The sequence below is a fragment of the Motacilla alba genome, chromosome 3 (genome assembly GCF_015832195.1).
Source record: "Motacilla alba alba isolate MOTALB_02 chromosome 3, Motacilla_alba_V1.0_pri, whole genome shotgun sequence".
In the NCBI taxonomy this organism is placed as follows: Eukaryota; Metazoa; Chordata; class Aves; order Passeriformes; family Motacillidae; genus Motacilla; species Motacilla alba.
The window spans coordinates 67,554,063-67,573,063 of NC_052018.1; the positions used below are offsets into that span (position 1 = coordinate 67,554,063).

Consider the following 19,001-nt stretch of genomic DNA (forward strand, 5'->3'; position numbering starts at 1 on the left):
TGGAAATATGTGTTGAGGTCCCACCCTGAGCCTTCTATTCTCCCAGGTGAAAACATCTAACTCTTACAGTCGACTTGTTCTTTAATAAAACACAGAGCTAGTAAGGATAAAGTGATGCTACCACACTTGATATATAAAGAAGTAATAATTTGAAATGCAATTTTCCCCTTTGTTTTGCATAGGGAATACAACTCCGATACCATTTAAGTGAGAATGAAATAGGCAGCATTATGGATAGTGGGAGAACATAAGGCAGAAGAAGGCCTGACAGCAACATTTGCTTCAGTGTGTTAATAAGTGTAAAGCTTTCACCTAGAAAAAACAATTTAGCAAAAAGTAGTAACAAGCTGGAACTTGTAAACTGCCACTCAATAAAACCATTCAAATTTTTAATAAATGGAAAATAATATTCTGTAGAATATTTGAAAGATTTTGGTTTGCTGCAGTAGATCTCCATCAAGAAAATAAACTGGAGGTGATAGGTGGATTCTGCAAATTTGTACCAGATTTGAAGTTATTTCAGTGGAGCAGAGCTTGTGCCTGGAATAGCTGTGCACAATGCAGTGTGCAGTTGCTGTTACATTGTTTGCTATTCAATATGTAGTTAAAAAATGTTTGTGTCTCAGCCTACAATTCATCTGTAAAATTTTATGGAACAGAAATTGTCCAAGTTATTTTTAATGGGAAGTTTTATTCAGGCATAAATATAAGCATGATCTCAACCTGAAACGAAGAAATCAACCGAGTTTACAGAATTGTAAGGGCTTGTGGTTTGGCACTTAAACCTGTGTTGTCCAATTGACCATTACAGGGTAAGTGCTGACGCTTCACTGTTGTTGCCAATTACTCTTAATGTGGAAAATCTACTCTGTTTTTCTACATTGTGTGCTTTTTTTTTTTTTTCTTTAAATGATCATTAATGATGTGAAATGCACCAGACTGACCACATCAGATACTGAAGTTCCTTTAATCTCTAGTGGGAAAAATAGAACAAAAAGGGTAAAAGATTTAAAGGTATCAGCTCAAATTCCCAAGGGTCTATTCCTGTACTTGGACATTCAACATCCTGATAGTAAATCATGCTGTTGTCTGCTAAGGGAGAAGGAACAGTATGAGTTTTCCAGTCTTTTCACAAGAAAATGGTGTTATTCACAAACACTCATTTCCAGTCATCCCATGAATAATTTTCATCAAGATGTCTCAGAAAATGCCTTTAAGTGTAGATAATGTATTTAGACATAATCCTCATGTTCCTTTAAAGTACCTTTATTCCTGAGTGTTGCTTATTTACTTTTCTCATATCTGCAAACCAGCTGAATTTGGCTGGAGGCATTTCTTTATCAAATGCTCCAGCAGAGCCACTGCAGCTGCTCTAGAATGCTCAAGCTCTGCATTAACATTGCTTTGCTCCAGCTCATTTAGGCAGCTTGTTGAAGTAGTTTGCTATTGCTCTTGGACACCAGGAATTACATTGAAGTCAAAAATATATATGACTAAATCTAAGTTTTATTGTTATGAAAAAAGACTGCTTTGATTTTTATGCCCTCCTGTGATTTTTCAGTTTCAGTTCTGTCCATTTGTATGTAGTCTTCTCATGTAACTGGTGTAACTAATTTGTAACAAGATGCCCATCAGCAACCATGTGAGCTGTGGTCACTGAGCCAGTGCAATAAAAAGGGAGGGCTCAGTAGCACAACATCTGTTTATGTTTCTTCATTTTCCCTCTTTAGTAAAGTCTCTCTCCAGCAGCTGGTGTACTAATAATGGCATTGAAAATACACAGTACTTGTTTAAAAGAGTTAGAAGAAAACTTTTAGGGCTTTTATTTGCGTTTATGAAAGTTTACTTGAAAAATTGTTCAGGTCTCAGTTTTGTCCTTTCCCCAGTTATATGCAGAAAGGTAGCAGCAAAGAGCAGGAGCCAGACAAGATGTTCTAAACAATTGCCATTTGGGAAACAGCACCAGAGAGCTGCAAGCAAAGGGGAGGTACTTCCAGAGATTGCTAACAGAGAAAAGAGTGTCTTATGAGAAGGAGTGAAGACGAGAATGGAAAGGTCATGTTTACCTCTGCAGTCTCTGCATTAATCAAAACCTGTGGAAGTGGAGCAAGAGTAGAATGCTCCCCTTTTATTATTCTGACTTAAAAAAAAAACAAAACAAACCAACCCAAAACCCCAATAAAAGTAATTTATATTGCCTGCACACATACCATACCCCTCATACTGGGAACCCAGGGACATCAGACTCTCTCATTTTTCATATGCCTGATAGAAATTCAGGTACATTTTGTTCCATAGCAAACCTCACAAACCTTCATGATTTCTAGTGTAACTAACTTCCCAACTTTCTTCTACTGCATGAGTTTGATCTGAGCTTGTCAGATCCTGTAACATTTCAATGGAATAATGACTTCAATCTCAGATGAACAAAAAGAAAGTAGAAAAAAATTCTGTTAGAGAATGGAAAATGTCAGAATTTACAGACACTCCTTTATTACCAATAATATTAACATTGTGATACTCATGCAAAAAATGTGTGGGTCAGGTTTCCTATAATTACAAGCAGCATAGGGAGTACTTACCTGTGTGAGGCAATCAGTGGGCTTCTAGGCACTCCTGAGGTTCCAGGAGTGCAATGGGAAATGTTCATGTGAAAAGGGTGTTTTATTTTCCCAAAGCCTTTAGAGAGATTTTGTAAATGGTGAATGGAAGTGTAATGTCTTCAATTCAATTGTGACAACATACATCAGACTTAATGGATTTGATGTTTTTTTTCCACTGAAGCTTCTTCCAGATTAGTATAATCTATTATCCTGTGTAGACTGCATGTGTTAGGAGTGTTTCCAAGAGCACACAGACCTGCACAGCCACCTGTTGTGAGATGTTTTTTTTCTACAAATGTGCCTGTACTGTTTGAACAGTCTCATTTCCATATAGTCACTCTTGAAAGTGATTAATATGTTCCTAGCTTGGCCATTTTATTTTCTCACTTGTAGATGGGTGGTAGGTTACATCAGCACTCATTTTCAATTTTCTTTGATGGAGCAGTCATTTCTCCTGATCTTTTTGGTAGTGTGGCATCTGGTTACAAAAGAAGAGTTTTTTGCACTTATTGGGAAGACACAAATTTTGTGACTGGTATTGATGCAAAGTATGAGATCATTATCATGATGCAAAGCATGTTATCATGGTATTGGTGACAAAATGTGTCCTTCACATAGCCAGATAGGTCAAACTATTCCAACTGTTTCATCATGCTAAGCATGACTAAATAAAATTCCGTCTTTAATATTTTCTTAAGGAGGTATTATTTTGCAAGATTTCATAAAAATAGTTAATGTTTTTTCATCCTAGTAATTAAAAATTTTTATAAACCTTTGAATTACCTGGGAAGTATAAATGAGTTTTGTCTGTTTAATTTGTAAATAAATGTCCATCTTGGAGTAATGGGTAAAGATGACTAGTATGGAATTTGCTGCTGTCTAGCATAATTTTCTGTACACTAAAATGATCGTAAAAATAAGATGATAGTACTAGGTTGGTATGACAAAATACATGTGTTCTGTAAAGTTGCTTCTGTGAGCAACCTTTCTGATATTGTCAATAGAATACTGATTAAAAATGGATCTCTTTGGGCTTTGAGCAACCTGACCTACTGAGAGGTGTCCCTGACCATTTCAGGAGGGTTGACACTAGATGAAATTTAAGCTTCCAGCTCAAACAGTGCCATAGTTCTATGACTCATCTATAACTTGTGTGATATACACATTTTCTGTGTAGAACAGATCTCTATTGATGCTTCCTTGTCTCTGGTTAAAAGTAAGGCATCAACTGAATTTTTAAAATTTTAGTTTTTCTTGATACTAGCCCTGATTCCATGGTGATGACTTCAAAGATATTTATTTTAACAGGAAATAATATTGCCTTTATTATTGAAATCTCCAGATTATACTCAGAATTGTTTTCAGTATTCAGTATATCAGTGTCTGATACCCAATTAGGTTTTAAAAATTGAAACAAACCAACAATCAGCATGCAATTCAGTAGGCAGCATGGGCTTTATTCCACTGACATCTTTGAGAGTCTTATTGAGAGAAAAGGATGAAAAAAAGTACTGACAAGAATACAAAATACTGGTTACAAAAATAAGTCCGAACAAGCCTACTGAGATAAAAAGTTAATTGTAAAACTATTACCTGATCAAGAAGATAGAAGCTGAGATATCAGTACACTTTAATTTTATGTAATTTTATTGGAAAAAACTTCGGATGCTCTGTTGCACAATTTGAAGAAATTATTTTCATCCTGTCACAGAACAAATTAGGAAGTAATCTAAATTACACAGTTGAAATCTTTACCCATGAAGTTAGGGCAAAGTATGCTGTTTTAGGGAGAACTCTGAAAAGTTTTAGAAATAAATAAAAAAATAAGTTGAATTTAAATGATCTTCTTAATAAATTATTTTATCTCATTTCTACTGAAGTTACTAGGAATTTTTGTGGTTTTCTTACTGTTTGACAGCCTCCTTCCGAACCTTTGTGATCATACCAAGTTTTGGAGGTTTAAGAGAAAGAGCATTTACTAATTCCCAATTCACAGTGGCATAATTAATTAAAAGCAGCTAAATAACTGTCTAGAGACTTCATTAGATTTCTGCTTCCTTGTTTGCCAAAAAACTGTGTTACATAGTAATGGAAAATGCAAGTAGGTGGAAGTGAGATTTTAAATCTGGCCAATTTAATTGAATAAAAGCAGTTGAAATCCTATTTCATCTTGCCGACAGCTGCTGCAGCTATTTATAGTCAAGTAAACAAAAATGTTTTGATATTTACATGTCAAATGTAGTATTCGATGAGTGGAAGGTTAGTGTGAGGCTTTCGCTTGGATTTGTTAATAACTGACCTTAGGAGTGTTTTAAGTTTTTCCATAGTACATGTAGAGAAATACTGCTCTACAAACAGGGACACAGTGATGGTCCAACATTTACTGTGCAAGGGCATTGCTTGCCATTTCATCTTGGACAGATTAATATTCCCTAGGCACTCTCTCATTTTATTTCAATGTTCCCTTCCCTCCTCCTCTCCTCTCCTCTCCTCTCCTCTCCTCTCCTCTCCTCTCCTCTCCTCTCCTCTCCTCTCCTCTCCTCTCCTCTCCTCTCCTCTCCTCTCCTCTCCTCTCCGATTAATCACCATGGTCATGTTCCAATTTTACTGCATAGAATCCTCTGGTTCTCCTTTGTTTATGGCTGGTGTTTGGATCTAATTCATGTGTTCTTCTACATTCAGATGTTCTCCCTCTAATGTTTCTCTGTTTTTCAAATTTTGCTGGTTTCATTCAGTCATCTACTCAAATTCCACAAATTATCAGGATTTTAACTGTTTGTGTTGTGGATTGGATGATGAGAGCCATGTTGACTCTGGTTTTGTAGCTGCAGGACTTCATTTGGCTTTAGAACACTTGGAACCACAAAGTATAAAATATCTACTGTCAATAGAATTTAATTTTATAGGTGCTAAAAAACTACTGTTCTCACTAAGTCCAAGGCTCAAATTAATTTAAAAAAATAAATATCAAGCCATAAAAAGACACTATTCATCTCAGGCACGCAGAAATTGTTAAAAGTAGTTTACACTTCCTTTGAAAATTTGCTTCCTAATTACTATCTACGTTAAAATACTTCTGTTAAACTGGAAAACTTAACCTTTTAATAGCTTTAAGATTATTAGAAATGTTAAATATTTGCCTCTTGAAATGTTGGAACTATTTATGTTATCAGATATAATCTCTAACATCAATTAAAAAAAAACACCTAAAAGTATAAGAAGCAGTTACTATAGCATGGTAACTGTGGAACCGAATCATAGACTCATTATAGTTTGAAAAGACCTCTAAGATCATTGTGTCCAACCATTAACCCAGCACTGCCAAGTCCATCACTAAACCATGTCCCTAAGTTCCACATCTGTGCATCTTTTAAATACCTTCAGGGATGGTGAATCAAAACGTCCCCGGGCAAACCTGTTTCAGTGCTTGACAACCCTTTTTGTGAAAAAATGTTTCCAGTCAAAATCACCCCTTGTGCAATTTAAGATCATTTGCTTGTCCAATTAGTTGTTGCTTGGAAGAAGAAGCTGACCCCCACCTGACTACAGCCGCCTTTCAGGCAGTCACACAGAATGATAAGGTCACCCTAAGACTCTTTATCTCCAGGCTCAACACTCCCAGCTCCCTCAGCCACTCTTCACAGGACTTGTACTCCAGACCCTTCGCCAGCTCTGTTGCTTTTCTCTGGATGTGCTCCAGCACCTTAGAGTCTTTCTTGCAGCGCAGGCTCAGAGAAACATCTCTAGTTTTTCTTGAGCAGCAGCAGTTACCTAGCAGCTACTTACTGGCCATGTACAATTGGGAAGGTTTGTATCTAAAATGTTTAGCATTTATCAAAATTCAGTTTCAACTGCTGTTTTACTGTGTAATTAATCAGTATCGTGTAGTTTTATGTTATCTCTTCACAAATCACTTTTTGCTGACCTCAGTAATGTTATACTTTCAGCAAATTTTATATCTCATGTAATTTCATCATTCACACCCTTCTGTAGATAATTTAGGATTATCCTGAACAGTCCAGACCTACTAAACACAGTTACTGTAGTTACCCCTGCTTCAGTGTAATATTATTATTTCAGTGTAACATTACACTATTTAGTGTAATAACTGACCTGCTGTGCCTAACCTTTATTCCCTCCTTTCTACCTATTGCTTTTTTCATGATCTGCTTAATACCTTCAGAAAACATTTGAGGGAATCATGCCAAGAACTCCCTGGGAACCCAAGATAATATGTCAGCCAGATTTTCATAACCTTGTATGTTCTCTATTTCCACATAGGAACACTCACAGAGTTGTGAGACGTAGCCAGCAACAAAAGTCATCCTGAATCTTCCTTTTTTGTTGCTTTTATCTTTATTTTCATTCCCTCTATCCTTTATTATGGTTCCTAACTTGTTGTCTGTATGGGTGTCTGTTTTGTACACCTTTTTTCCCTCATATTTCCTCCGGATGTCTTTCTAAAACCTAAGGACATTATTTTTCAACTTTTTTCCTTTAGTACTGAGGATGATGAAATTATAAGTGGCACACTATGGCTGACAATTCACCCATTTAATATTTAACTTACCATAAAACACAGATTGACCATTATTTTGAACCAGATACTTCTGTTCATTTTATCAATTTATTTTAAAGACTTTGATAGTTTTTGCTGCTGCTGTTCTCATGAATCCCATCTCGTCCTTCTACATTTAGATTCTGTCACTAGAGAAGAAATAGGTCATTCATTGAGGCTTCTTCTCTTTTTGTGGAAAAAAAAAGGCAATTATGAAAGAGTTTTCACTGAGCTATTTTTGCTAGTTAATATCTGTCAGTATTTCTTTATTTTTAATAGCAGATTTTGTCTGGCTGAATTGATAGCTCTCTATAATTATCTGTGTAAATCTATTGCAAAGGGGAGAAGTGAGCACTAGGAGTGGGAGTTGTGATAATAGGGATACAGGATAGTATGAAATGGAAATTTGCAACATTAGAAATTTTGCTCCCTCATTTTGATGAGGACAGTGAAATATATTTTATTTGCCAACCAAACTACTATAAAGGACAAATAAAACTCTCTAAAATTGATCCTGTTTGTAATTGCCTTGGGGATTCTTGTGTATGTGCATCCCAGATAACTGAATCTGATCATAAGGGGAGTGGCATGTTATTCTTCAGAAAAGCCACCTCCACACTCTTTGTTTTTATCCTTCCTGAGCTTTGATGGCATTTTTTCTTGATGTGTCTCTCAATGACACCAATTTACTTATAAAGCTGTTAACTCCTTGTGGACTTGAAAAATCACAGCACTCTTCCCACAGAAAAAAAAAAAAAAGTAAATTATTCTCAGTATTTTATGTTCTCAGTTTGCTGGACGTATGAGAAATGTTACAAAGCGAATTGTTTTCTTCTTTTTTGAATTGAGTGCTGTGAAAGAGGCATTTATTTTTCTAGATGTGGCTGCTGTGTGTTCTTTGTATTTTCTGAACTGCTTGGTCATAAGTGGGTGTTTTGTGATTATGATAGCAATGCATGACAATGACACAAAGTTAATGGTTGGTGCAATAGCAATTCATATCAAAACAGACTTAGAGACTAAAAAAGGTGTCATGATTCATCTTGACCTGCAGTACTCATTGTGAGAGTCAGGGCTACCTATTGCTTCCCTCACCCAACTTCACAACCTCAATGATAACTGATGTTCCTCTGATTCAACAATATTATCTTCTGTACAAATGTTATCTTCTGAACAAATATTTTGTGCACTGAAAAAGCCTGCACTTACTTTTTTGTACTTGCTGGCCACGAATCCAAGTGTTGCATCAACCACATTAGTTATTCACATGCCCCACATCTGCCAAACCTTAAAAACAGATCTCCTCATTTGAAACCCCATCCCAGATATAAAACTGTCCGTGGCACTGCCTATTGGTCATGTGCCTGGAATGTGCTTTTCTAAATGCTCCGGTGCTCGTGGTGTCCAAGCAGAGCTGACTGAGAGGGGTGTTGGCAGCTGTGCCTTCCCTTGAGCGTGGCAAAGAAGGGGAGAAGCAGTGACTCTGTGCTGTGGCCAGGAAGGCACACCATCACACAGGGCACCGTGTCTGAGGGAACTGTGATGCCAAGAACCTTTCCTGGCTGATACTAACATGGACAAATTCTTGGGTGTCATGTGGAGAATGAATCACATGCTTCCCCACCGAACATTTGCAGCCAAATTTCATCACGTATCTGTGGACTCAGCCACCGGGGGTGAGAAAAGTAGGAAGATCTGGTGTGCTAGCAGCAACCAGCAACAGTATACAAGAAAGCATGAAATAATAGTGTAATAATTATCATAATGAGTAGAAGTAGTCTATGCCCAGTATTTTGGGTCTTTTACAGATGCTTGAAACTGTGGAGCAAGATTTCATCTGAAGGAATTCTCAAAAGTAGTGTATTTGCAGTAATGGGAATTTTTGTAAAATTTTGGTTTTTGTCTTTAGCGGGTTTGCTCAGAAGGGTGCACATATGACTTTAAATATCAGCTCAGAGTTTCATACTGGAGTAGGGAATGAGTGAAGTGTTTGGAAATATCTTACAGAGATAAGTTCAGAGAGTCATTAGGGAAAACAAGACACACAGGTTTTGATTTCCTCTATTTTGCCTTAGAGAAACATGGGAATCAAAGCTAAAACCAAAAAGTTGCCATTTCAGAGGAAGACCCAGAAGGAAAAGCAGGAAACCCATACTTCAAAGGAGTTTGGATTTCACCCTTCTATCATTCCGATTTCAAGAGACAAGAGATATCATTGATAGAAGAGCAAAAAGTCCGTGATTTCTACAAAACTGAAAATAGAAAAGATCAAAGAGTAGTAATAGTGAAATTAGAGGAGAAGTTTTATAAATGGTGACTTTCATTGGTACAGCACTAGACTCCACCACTGGAAGGCCTGATTGCTGGTGTGATATGGATAGGTACTTCAAAAAATTGAGGTTGGAGATGACAGGGAAACTATAAAGGCAATTCTAAACATTTCCAGGCCACTTTTCATGACTTCACCATACTGGATGAACTGTGATAAAATTTAGTTACCAAATTGTGCCATGTTGGGTTTTGTCTGGTAATTAAATCTATCTGTTGGTTACAGCTTGAATGGATTTCGTCCAGGCTCTGTAGCAGCACATTTCCAGTTTGCTAAATAAACACCACAAATATTCCAGAGGTGTAGTTATAGTGCTGCTCAATGCCAGCACCTCACTCCTCATTTGTCTGTTTCTTGACACCTCATGTTGCAGCTCCAAATTTTTTTTTTTTGGTCATCATGAAAGCTTTTGTTATCACCTCAAGCCATTGCATTTTGATATCTCAGGCATCTGCCTTTCAAGATACAAATTTATTAAGAGAATAAAAGCAGATTTTAATAGGACATAGCAGCAGTTAATTTGTCATGCATGAGCTGAAATGCAGTGGGAAACAATCACATAAGAAAATTAATCGGAAATACTTTAAAAGTTTTAAAATGGAGGGTTTGTGTGTTGCTAGCTGGAAGGTGCAGCTTCTTTTTCAAGGACCACTCTTTTCCCCCTCCAATGTGATAATTTCTTTCGTTTTCCTTTCCTTTGAGTGAATAAAGGTCTTTTGCTTTGTTTTTGTTTATTTATTTTTTTTTCAGAAACTGTAGGCCAGCTTTTCCTTTCCTTCAGTCTTTGATGGTGACATGTCTTCTGTTGATCCTGTCTGGATAAATGTTTTTCAGATTTAGGTCAGTCCCCCCATTCACCCATATCTTGTAAGAACATAAGGCAGGTGTCCCTGTAGCAGAGTAATTGAGAAAATGCTCTTGATCAGGCATGAGAAGTACAACATTGTGATTATGTAGATGATTATGATCAGATTTATTGCTAATACAGTATCTAAATCTTGCCAATACAATATTTAAATACCAACTCTATCATCTACTACAGTGGATTATAGTATAATCAGGCTCCTTCCTGTTGAGTCAGTAAGACTCCCCTGCTTTCTAAACTTCTTGGACAAGTCTGGGTGCAGCTGAGTCCACTTAGTCTCAGATTTGGTCAACAGTTGATGTTTAAAGGCTTATAATATAAGGAGGTGCAGCTAGAAGTGTACAGGTTTGCAGTCTTTGGCCTTGCAGAATTCACAATTACAAAGCAACAAAGCATAAATGTAGCTACTCCAGGATTTATCTCTGCGTTTGACTGGATCTTAGTGCATTTTAGTCACCCATCCAAAAGTGTTCTTCACCTTCGGGCTGGATGTACTCTTCCAGAATCCTTGTTGGGTGAGGTGCCACACAGAAACTGTGTCCAGCCTTGGAAGATCAGTTTCCCCAGCTGGACCAGTCTCCAGAAGCATTTTACACTCTCCTGCAGGCTGATGTGGATGAAAGGCAGTCACCAGCATCTCATCTCCCCATCACTGAAATACACTAATCCTGTGAGAAGCCAGAAATGCCTCCTGAAATACCCACCTGGCATTCTCGTCTTCAGGCAAACTACACTGCCTGTCAGAGACAGGGGCAGAAAGGAGAGGATGCAGGAAGATCCAGCTGTCTTTCATCACTGTCACAGTGCCTGTTTTGCTGGATGTCTTTGTGAAGAAAGTAGTTGATGTTTCAGGTGTGCATCATTGTTTCTAGACTTGGGATGCACCGCATGTTGCACATCATCTCATGCTGTAAGGGTGGAGACTACCATTCCTTGGGCAGATGACAACTCATAGCCCATCTTTGACAGGTTTTCCTCCTTACCTGCTGAGTGATGCTCCTACCAAAGCCTCTGCCCTGTTGATGGCATCAACAGGCACTGTCTAGTACAAGAAAAATCCTACCTATTTAGGTAAGATGCTTTGTTGACAGATAACGCGGTTTGTGATTGTTATCTTGAAATCAAGTATGAATCTTGTTTTAATTGTGTTTGGGTAAATAGTGCCTCTTCCTTCACCACTGGGTTTATCCTCCTTAAAATTACTCTCACCAAGTGCTGCTCCTCTTACAAATTCAGTTGGGACAAAAGAGTGTGGTTTACAGTGTTATGGGTGCTCAAGAATGTTTCTAGCTGGTTTATTTTCTCCTCTTTAAACACCAAAGTCAGGCCGAGACAGTGAGTCTCTCCTACGCTTTATGTCAGCGTGAGAAGAAGGTTGTACTTTATTACTCTAATCCTTTGCAGCTTGTGTTCACAGTGGCAATGAAATGACAGCAGGAGTGAGGTGAGAGTAGAGTGATAAAGTCTTGGCATTAGACACTTACAAAGAATGTGTGCTTGTGAAGTTCTGACTCATTAATTCTTTTTCCAGGCTGCTATGTGGCTTAGTAGCGCACTTCAGTACTGTGATGAATTTTAGATTCGACAAATAACCCAGAATTCCAAACACTTTATTGTTTCATGGAAAGGGAAGTTTTCATTTGTTTGATATTTTTGGATCCTAAAAATATATGAGAACTGGGAAGTTTGGGGGTTTCACTGTTTTTTTACATCATAAAGTAATTTTAAGGATGCAAAATGCCCCAAGTTGTGTTCCTTGTAGGAAATCCTTCCCCATAGAGCATAAGACAGACTCCAAAAAAGGACTTTTGAAAGTGGAGCACATTTGGAAAATGCTCTATTTTTCTTTCCTCACTCCCTCAGAGATTACTGCAAGGTGCTTCAGATGTTGTAAGATTATACCAGTATGATACCATAAAGTGTTTTATGGACTTCAGAGTAAAAATAAATATAGATACCAGATCTAGGTAGACCTGAGATGTGTAAGAAAAAACATAATTCACACTAATCACTGAAAACATATCCTTTAAGGGGTTTCAAAGCACAGAAACATCTTTATTCCAAAGAAAAACAAAGAACATTCTTCCTTTTTAATTCCCTCATGTGGACATATCATAAGAAACAACTTGTTCCACCAATACCATACCCTGCAATTTAAGATGAACAAACTGTCAGCAATCCATGCAACAATTATTACAGTAAGGAGAAAACTGCACTACGTTTAAAAAGAAAATAAAGTCAAAACTCAACCACTAGGGTATGTTTTTTCATTCCTTAGGTTTTGTCAGATTACATTGCCCCAAAGCATTGAAAATATCTGACTCTTGTATAACAAAGTATATTAAAAGTGACTGACGTTTAATCTGTCAAGATCACTGTCTTGTAATGGCACAGCAGATGGCTGGGCAATATTACGTCTCACAGAAATGATTTCTAATCAATCTATGTGCATGTGTTGCTCACTTCACCCACTCAACTAAATAAAGTTCAACAGCAGAGTGAACCATGGAACTTTTAGCTTTTTCTGAGCTTTTAGCCCAGCAGTAACATACACATTAAAATCAAACTTACACCCAAAGTAGTATTTTGATTTTATATGAAATATTTTGTACCCTGTTGAATTGCAGCGGGCTCATAAATATGCATTTCTGTCTTTCACCTGAGGAATTCTTCTTCCATTAGCTATTGTTGCTCCCAACACTTTCTTATTTATGTCTATAAAATTAAAACAGTGGTTTGGGTAAATTTGCCACCTTTCCACAGTTTAATAACTAGGAAGTATCTGGAACCTTAAATCAGATAATTGATATCTTCAAAAGCAGGTGTTGAATTGAGGAAGCCATAGTCTACTCCATTTTATCAGTTACACCTTCAGGAGCTTTGTCTTCCTCAGATTTTTTACATGACATCTCTGTCTGCAGTTTGTACTCCTTGTGTAGCAGCTGACTGCCATTTGAATTATGCCTTCTCAGTTAGGCTATCTGGGTGTGACTGGGGATTTTGTTTACATTCTATGTTTTTTATAGAGAATGACTGAGGATTGCAAAATAATAGTTGTGTAGAGATCACATTTCTGTGTGCATCTGTGTACACCTGCCATCTAAAAAACCAGCTTTTTTTTTTCTTTTATTCTGTTCCTCCAATTTTTTGAATTTGTATTCTGAATGCATATAAACATTATTCTTTCTACCTGGCAACCAGTATGTCTAAAACCATTTCTTTTTTCTTTTTATCTAATGCACTTCATAGATGTTTTTGATGTTCCCAACCTACATTTGCCATTTTCCCAGATGAAATGTGCTTCTTAAATGAAAATCCTCTAACTTCATACACAGAAATGAAGATATGGAAGCTGTCTGTATTTGAATTCTAGGCATTTAGGCATGTCAGACTGGTCTGCTGCTGGCTTCATTTTCTTTTTCAAGCTCATGGGTTTATTTCCTAAATACTACTGCTGTACTTCATTGCCTTCTTACAGTAGTTATTTTCTCAGTCTGATTTTAGCAAATTGAGATGTATATCAAAGTGTTGCCTCTGTAATACACTGGACAACTTCTTGCTTGGAGATTAGAAACTTCCTGAGAGCTGAGTTTTCTTTCTGTGCTGTAGTTCCACTGCTGCTTCACAGAGAGTATCAGTATTAGTCCTCCACCAGCCTGGTGTGAGACAGGAATATAAACTTGTGGATATTACTTACCAGGTATAATTTTATAACACTCAAAATGTGAGCTACAGTGGATGTTAGGTGCATACTAAAAGGGAATATTTATGCATTTATATTCATGTAATTCTGAAAGAAACGGATGGATTTACAACCATAAAAATGAAAATTAATTGTGTATTAGTTAAGGAAATAAAAAGAGAAGTTATATGTCCTTATTAAGGCTTAGTAGCTGAAAGGACAAAGATATACCTTAACATTGCATTAGTGTGGATTCCAGCTGAATGAGATTGCCTGAGGTAAGAGTATAATCACCTTACTCCCCATACATAACTGGAGAAGAAATATAGGCTGCTGTTGGGACTAATTCAGACCTTAAGTAACTGTAATTGACTTCCAAAGAAGGGCAGGTAACTCATTCTATTATTTCATGGAGAGCTATTGTGACTCTCTACTTGCTTATATGACCCAGTCAGTGAGAGAAATAGAAGCCCTTGCTGCTGCTGTATTCAGCCTTGCCTGGAGTATTGGCTGTTCTGGAAGGAGCTTTCAAATAGTTTCTTCTCCAGTTGTCTTTGTCCCTTTTTTATCTTCTGTATTCCACTTCTGCTTGACCCATCTAGAGTCACAGAGCTGAAATATAATTCAAGCTGATGAGAGGGACCTCAGGAGGACTCTAGTCCAACTCCTTGCTCAAATCAGTGTAAACTGTAAAGTCAAACATGTTGCCCTGAACTTTATCTGTTCAGGTCTTGAAACCCTCCAAGGATACACATTACACAGTGTGTCTGGGCAGCCACTCCTGCTGCTTGGCTGAAAGTCAGAACTGTTCCTGATTTGGTTTACTACCATTTTCTCTTTTATTTATTTCTTCATTTATTTACTTTATTGCCCTGAAAATCCATAAAGATCTTGGCTTCCTCCTTTTGAAATCTCCTTTCAGGTATTGGAAAGGTACTTCTAGACACCTCCAAAATTTTGACACCTTCCTTTTTTTCAGTCTGACCAAGCCCAGCTCCTTCAGCCTCTCTTTATAGGGTGCATTCTTCAGCCCTAGTGATCTTGGCGGACTCCCACTTGACTCACTCAAAATTTCTTGATGTCTTTTTTGTACTGTAATGGACATGTTAATCACAACTGGACATAGTAGTCCAGATATGCTCTAAAAATTGCTGGGTAAAAGGAAATTATATGAGCTTCTTGTGATCTTGAAAAATATTATGATTCAGAATCCAGGAAGCACATGAAAAAAATCTAGAGCCTATTTAGTGTAGGCTAAATCAAAAGAGAATTTACTCATCTGTGTCAGAGCTCCCTGGCAAGCCCTGTCACCCTTGTCTGAGACAGCTTTTCTCTAGAAAAGTCAGCACCTTTCTTCTTTGTTTTTCTCTCATTCCACCAAGATACATAATACATGCAAAAATAATTTTTTTTGAGATGGCAATAATTTGCAATGTGAAGAACAAAGAAAAGCTTAATAAAATTGAAAGGCAGATGAACTGAAACAGTAAAAAAAACCCTCAGTGGCTGATACAATACAGAAAGCATTGATTCGTAATTTCTGATTCAAGGGATAATAGTATTTAGCAGCTTGAAATGAATGAATAACAACAATATATAAACTTTTTATATTTAGGACAAAGTTCAGATGGGAATTTACAGACATCTCAGGCACAAGGAACAAAGCAACTCCCTTCCTTCTGTTAGAGATATTTCTTGTAGGCTTGTAACTGGGAAAAGTCTAAACAGCATTGTGGAGTTTTACATCAGGCTGGAGAGCTCATAGCCAGAGAGGGTGTGTTGTGTTTTAGGTAATGGTTCTGGCTGGAGGTATAAGAATCAGTTTGCTAAACTTGGGGATGACCATAAATATTTGGTATCAAATAAACCCTGTAGGGTTATGTGCTCTCAGTTAAGTACTCTCCAGATCCCCTTTTTTGCTCCTTTCACATGTTTGCTGGCTTTGGGTCAGCCTAAACTTGTCCCACTGCTTCTCCTGTATCTCCTATGTGAGTCAATGTCTTCAGGTGAGCAAATGGTGAAGGAGGGAAATTTTTTGGGATGCTAATGAAGTATGGGTAAATTAATAAGCTTTCTCACATTGAAAATAACAATGGGTGAAACATCAGTGAATGTCTCTTTCTGTGTTTGTCAGCAAGAACACAGATGTCAAGACTCAAATTTCTTTCTGTGTGATGCTTGACTGCTGGTGGGGTGCTGCAGTGGTGTTTTTAAGAGTCAGAACAAGACTGTGCTAGCCATTATTGAAAGCCAAATAGGCAGTAGGAAAAATTGAGCACTTCTTAGAGGATGAATATAAATCTGGGCATTATCCAGAGGGGTTGTGGTGGCTCACTCCTTTGAATTATTCAAAAAACACTTGGACAAGGTCCTCAGCTAGTAGCTTAAGGTTTTTCTGCTTGATTGAGGGAGTTGGACAAGATGACCTTCACAAGTGCCTTCCTACCTCAACTGTTCTAGGAATCTGTTATCCTTTGCTATTTTTCCAGTAATAAACTTTTGAGGAAATCTCTGTCCTTTATAGTAGCTCTGATAAAGCTACTGAGAAAGATATCATGTAATTGGAATCAACTATTTTAACATGTAATCAGAAACTACTCTGAAGAAGAAAAGCAGGCTGCACCATCAAGGTAAAGGTGATAGCTGTTTTCAGCTTCAGAACAAGTGAGTGAACATTAGGGCTACCTTTTAATGTTGATGTAAGTAGTGGAACTGCAGCTACAAGTGGGACATATAAAAGCTATTTGTGAAGGAAAGTGCAGTGTTTTTTTGGTTGCATCATTATATTACACAGAAAAAGACAGCTCTTTCATGATGGCAGGACTTAGAGAACAAAGTGGTTACCTGCAGGATATCAGGTGAGTCTTAATAACAAAACTAAATTGCTGAAAAGACATGACTTAACTTTTTAAGTTTATCTTTTTTTATTTTTTCTTGAAACAGTTGAAGCTCTGCATTTGGGAACTCTGATGGCAGCACATGGCTATTTTTTTCCAATCTCAGACCATGTTCTAACACTGAAGGATGATGGCACCTTTTATCGATTCCAGGTAAGCATTTTCAATATGTTCTTGACTTGCACAAATGGAGGCTCGAAGGCCTTACAGAAAAGTTCATAGCAAATTTAGTCATACTTTGTTTCTTACATAACCTGGTAAAGAATAGAAATTCCCCTAAAAATAAAAAATGGTAGAAGGATTTTATTTATAAATTTTCAGCAAAGGGTTGAGATGATAATGACTATTTTGATATCTGGAATTAAAGTATGATAATGCTGAGTGTGGAACTATCTCTCATGAAATAAATTATTGTACTATTTTTGAAATATAGTAAACTATATTATGTTATTGCCTCTTATTCCTAGTGTAGTCTGAATTTAGAAAGGGGGAGATATTTTAAATGTCAAGTCTATACCAGAAATCTGATAAATAATGGAGGTAATATTTATTTTTCTTCTTTGTGAGAACTTCCTTACTGGTAATTCAGTAGTATCGGAGTAGTGTGTATTCTTCTAGCAAGTACAGAGTCATTTTTACATTGATCTGTCAGTCCCATTGCACACAACAAACAGGCAGATGGTTCAGAACAAGCTGGAAGCATAAATATGTACAAATGTCTATACCTACAGTTACATATATATTATTCAGAAACCCACATAGTTGTATTTCATTGTATTAAATTTCAAATGAAGGCCCTGGGAGCAGTAGTGTAGTTTTTCTAATAATGACTGGTGAGCTAGAATTTTGCAGAACAACATTGCTAATGACTTAAAACAAATATGACTGCAAAGTACCAGATTATGGATTCAATGGAAAGGATTCACTTTGTTTGTCATGTGCCACTTTGGACAATGGTGGCTGTGTTCTGTATTGCTCTTTCTATTAGGTGGTATTCCTGGTAAGTATCACCAATTGCTGCTCCAAGCTCTTGTTTAGGAATTTGTGTGTTTAGGTATTTATTGCTTTGAAATGATATGATGATTATCACTATGAAATTGAGTTAATTCTTCTCTGTTTCTTCTAACTGTATTAGATAACATCTGGTATAGCAAAATCTATTGCCTTCAAGATATATATTGCCTTTGTCTTAAAGATTGTTTAAATAAGAAGTCATCAAGAACAAAATAGTACTGAAATTGTGATCTTTCAAATGCAGAAGAAAACTAGTGACTGGAGACTAGTCATAGTTTCAAAAATTGTATTATATTAATCTCTCTACAATACTTTCACCAATATTTTGGCTTCAGTCTCATAGAGTCACGTAAGGGAAGAGAAAACTGGTAATAGTTATATAAATCAAAATCTTAGCATGAATATAATTAAATATGCACAGCACAGTCTGGCAATGAAGAGAATTATTGCATACATGCAAACAATATTATCCTATTTTCATATTTAGATCTTGTGAGTCAGACTGTAAAAAAGTTGTTCTTGAGCAGAACAGAAAGTTAGATTTGTACGTTTAATTCTAAGAGCAAGCATTCCAAGCCTCCTCCCCATGATCCATAGTTACCTTTGATCCTGCAGAGACTATTCGAAGGAAAGGGGATTTTTTAAGCTCATGAGGCTTCATTCTCCTCAGTGCTCAGTACAAAGAAGAGAGATGACACATGGTTGAAGGGGCTTGCTGATGTGTTTATAAGGTAAATGGAAAGGAATCAGGGAGTGGTTGAGGCTCCAGTTCTTGGCTTGGTGTCTGAATAAGCAGTGTCCGGAAGGACAAAATATACAAGGACTTAATTTTGTGGAGAATAGTACTTACTTACTGGAGTGCTAGTCATTGAATTCTGCACAGCTGCCTCCATCTCTAGCAAGAGAAACAAGCACCTCTGCTGGCATGACAGTCTGACTGAAGGACTAGAATTAGCTTCACCATCGACCACTTAGAGTACTGCAGCTACCCTGCTGTGAGCTTTCCTCAGAGAGGTCCACAGCCTGTGTTTGGACACAAAGCTTCAGTGAGGG

General features: G+C 37.1%; 1 protein-coding gene across 17 annotated transcripts in view; it reads left to right on the forward strand.

The window, feature by feature from the left end:
* Positions 1-19,001, forward strand: part of RGS7 (regulator of G protein signaling 7) — a 275,736-nt gene that overhangs the window by 158,917 nt on the left and 97,818 nt on the right. For all 17 annotated transcript variants that reach the window (XM_038133021.1, XM_038133017.1, XM_038133020.1 and 14 more), the window contains one exon: positions 16,981-17,087. In XM_038133021.1, the coding sequence (XP_037988949.1) occupies positions 16,981-17,087 (107 nt within the window). The remainder of the gene's footprint in view (positions 1-16,980; positions 17,088-19,001) is intronic.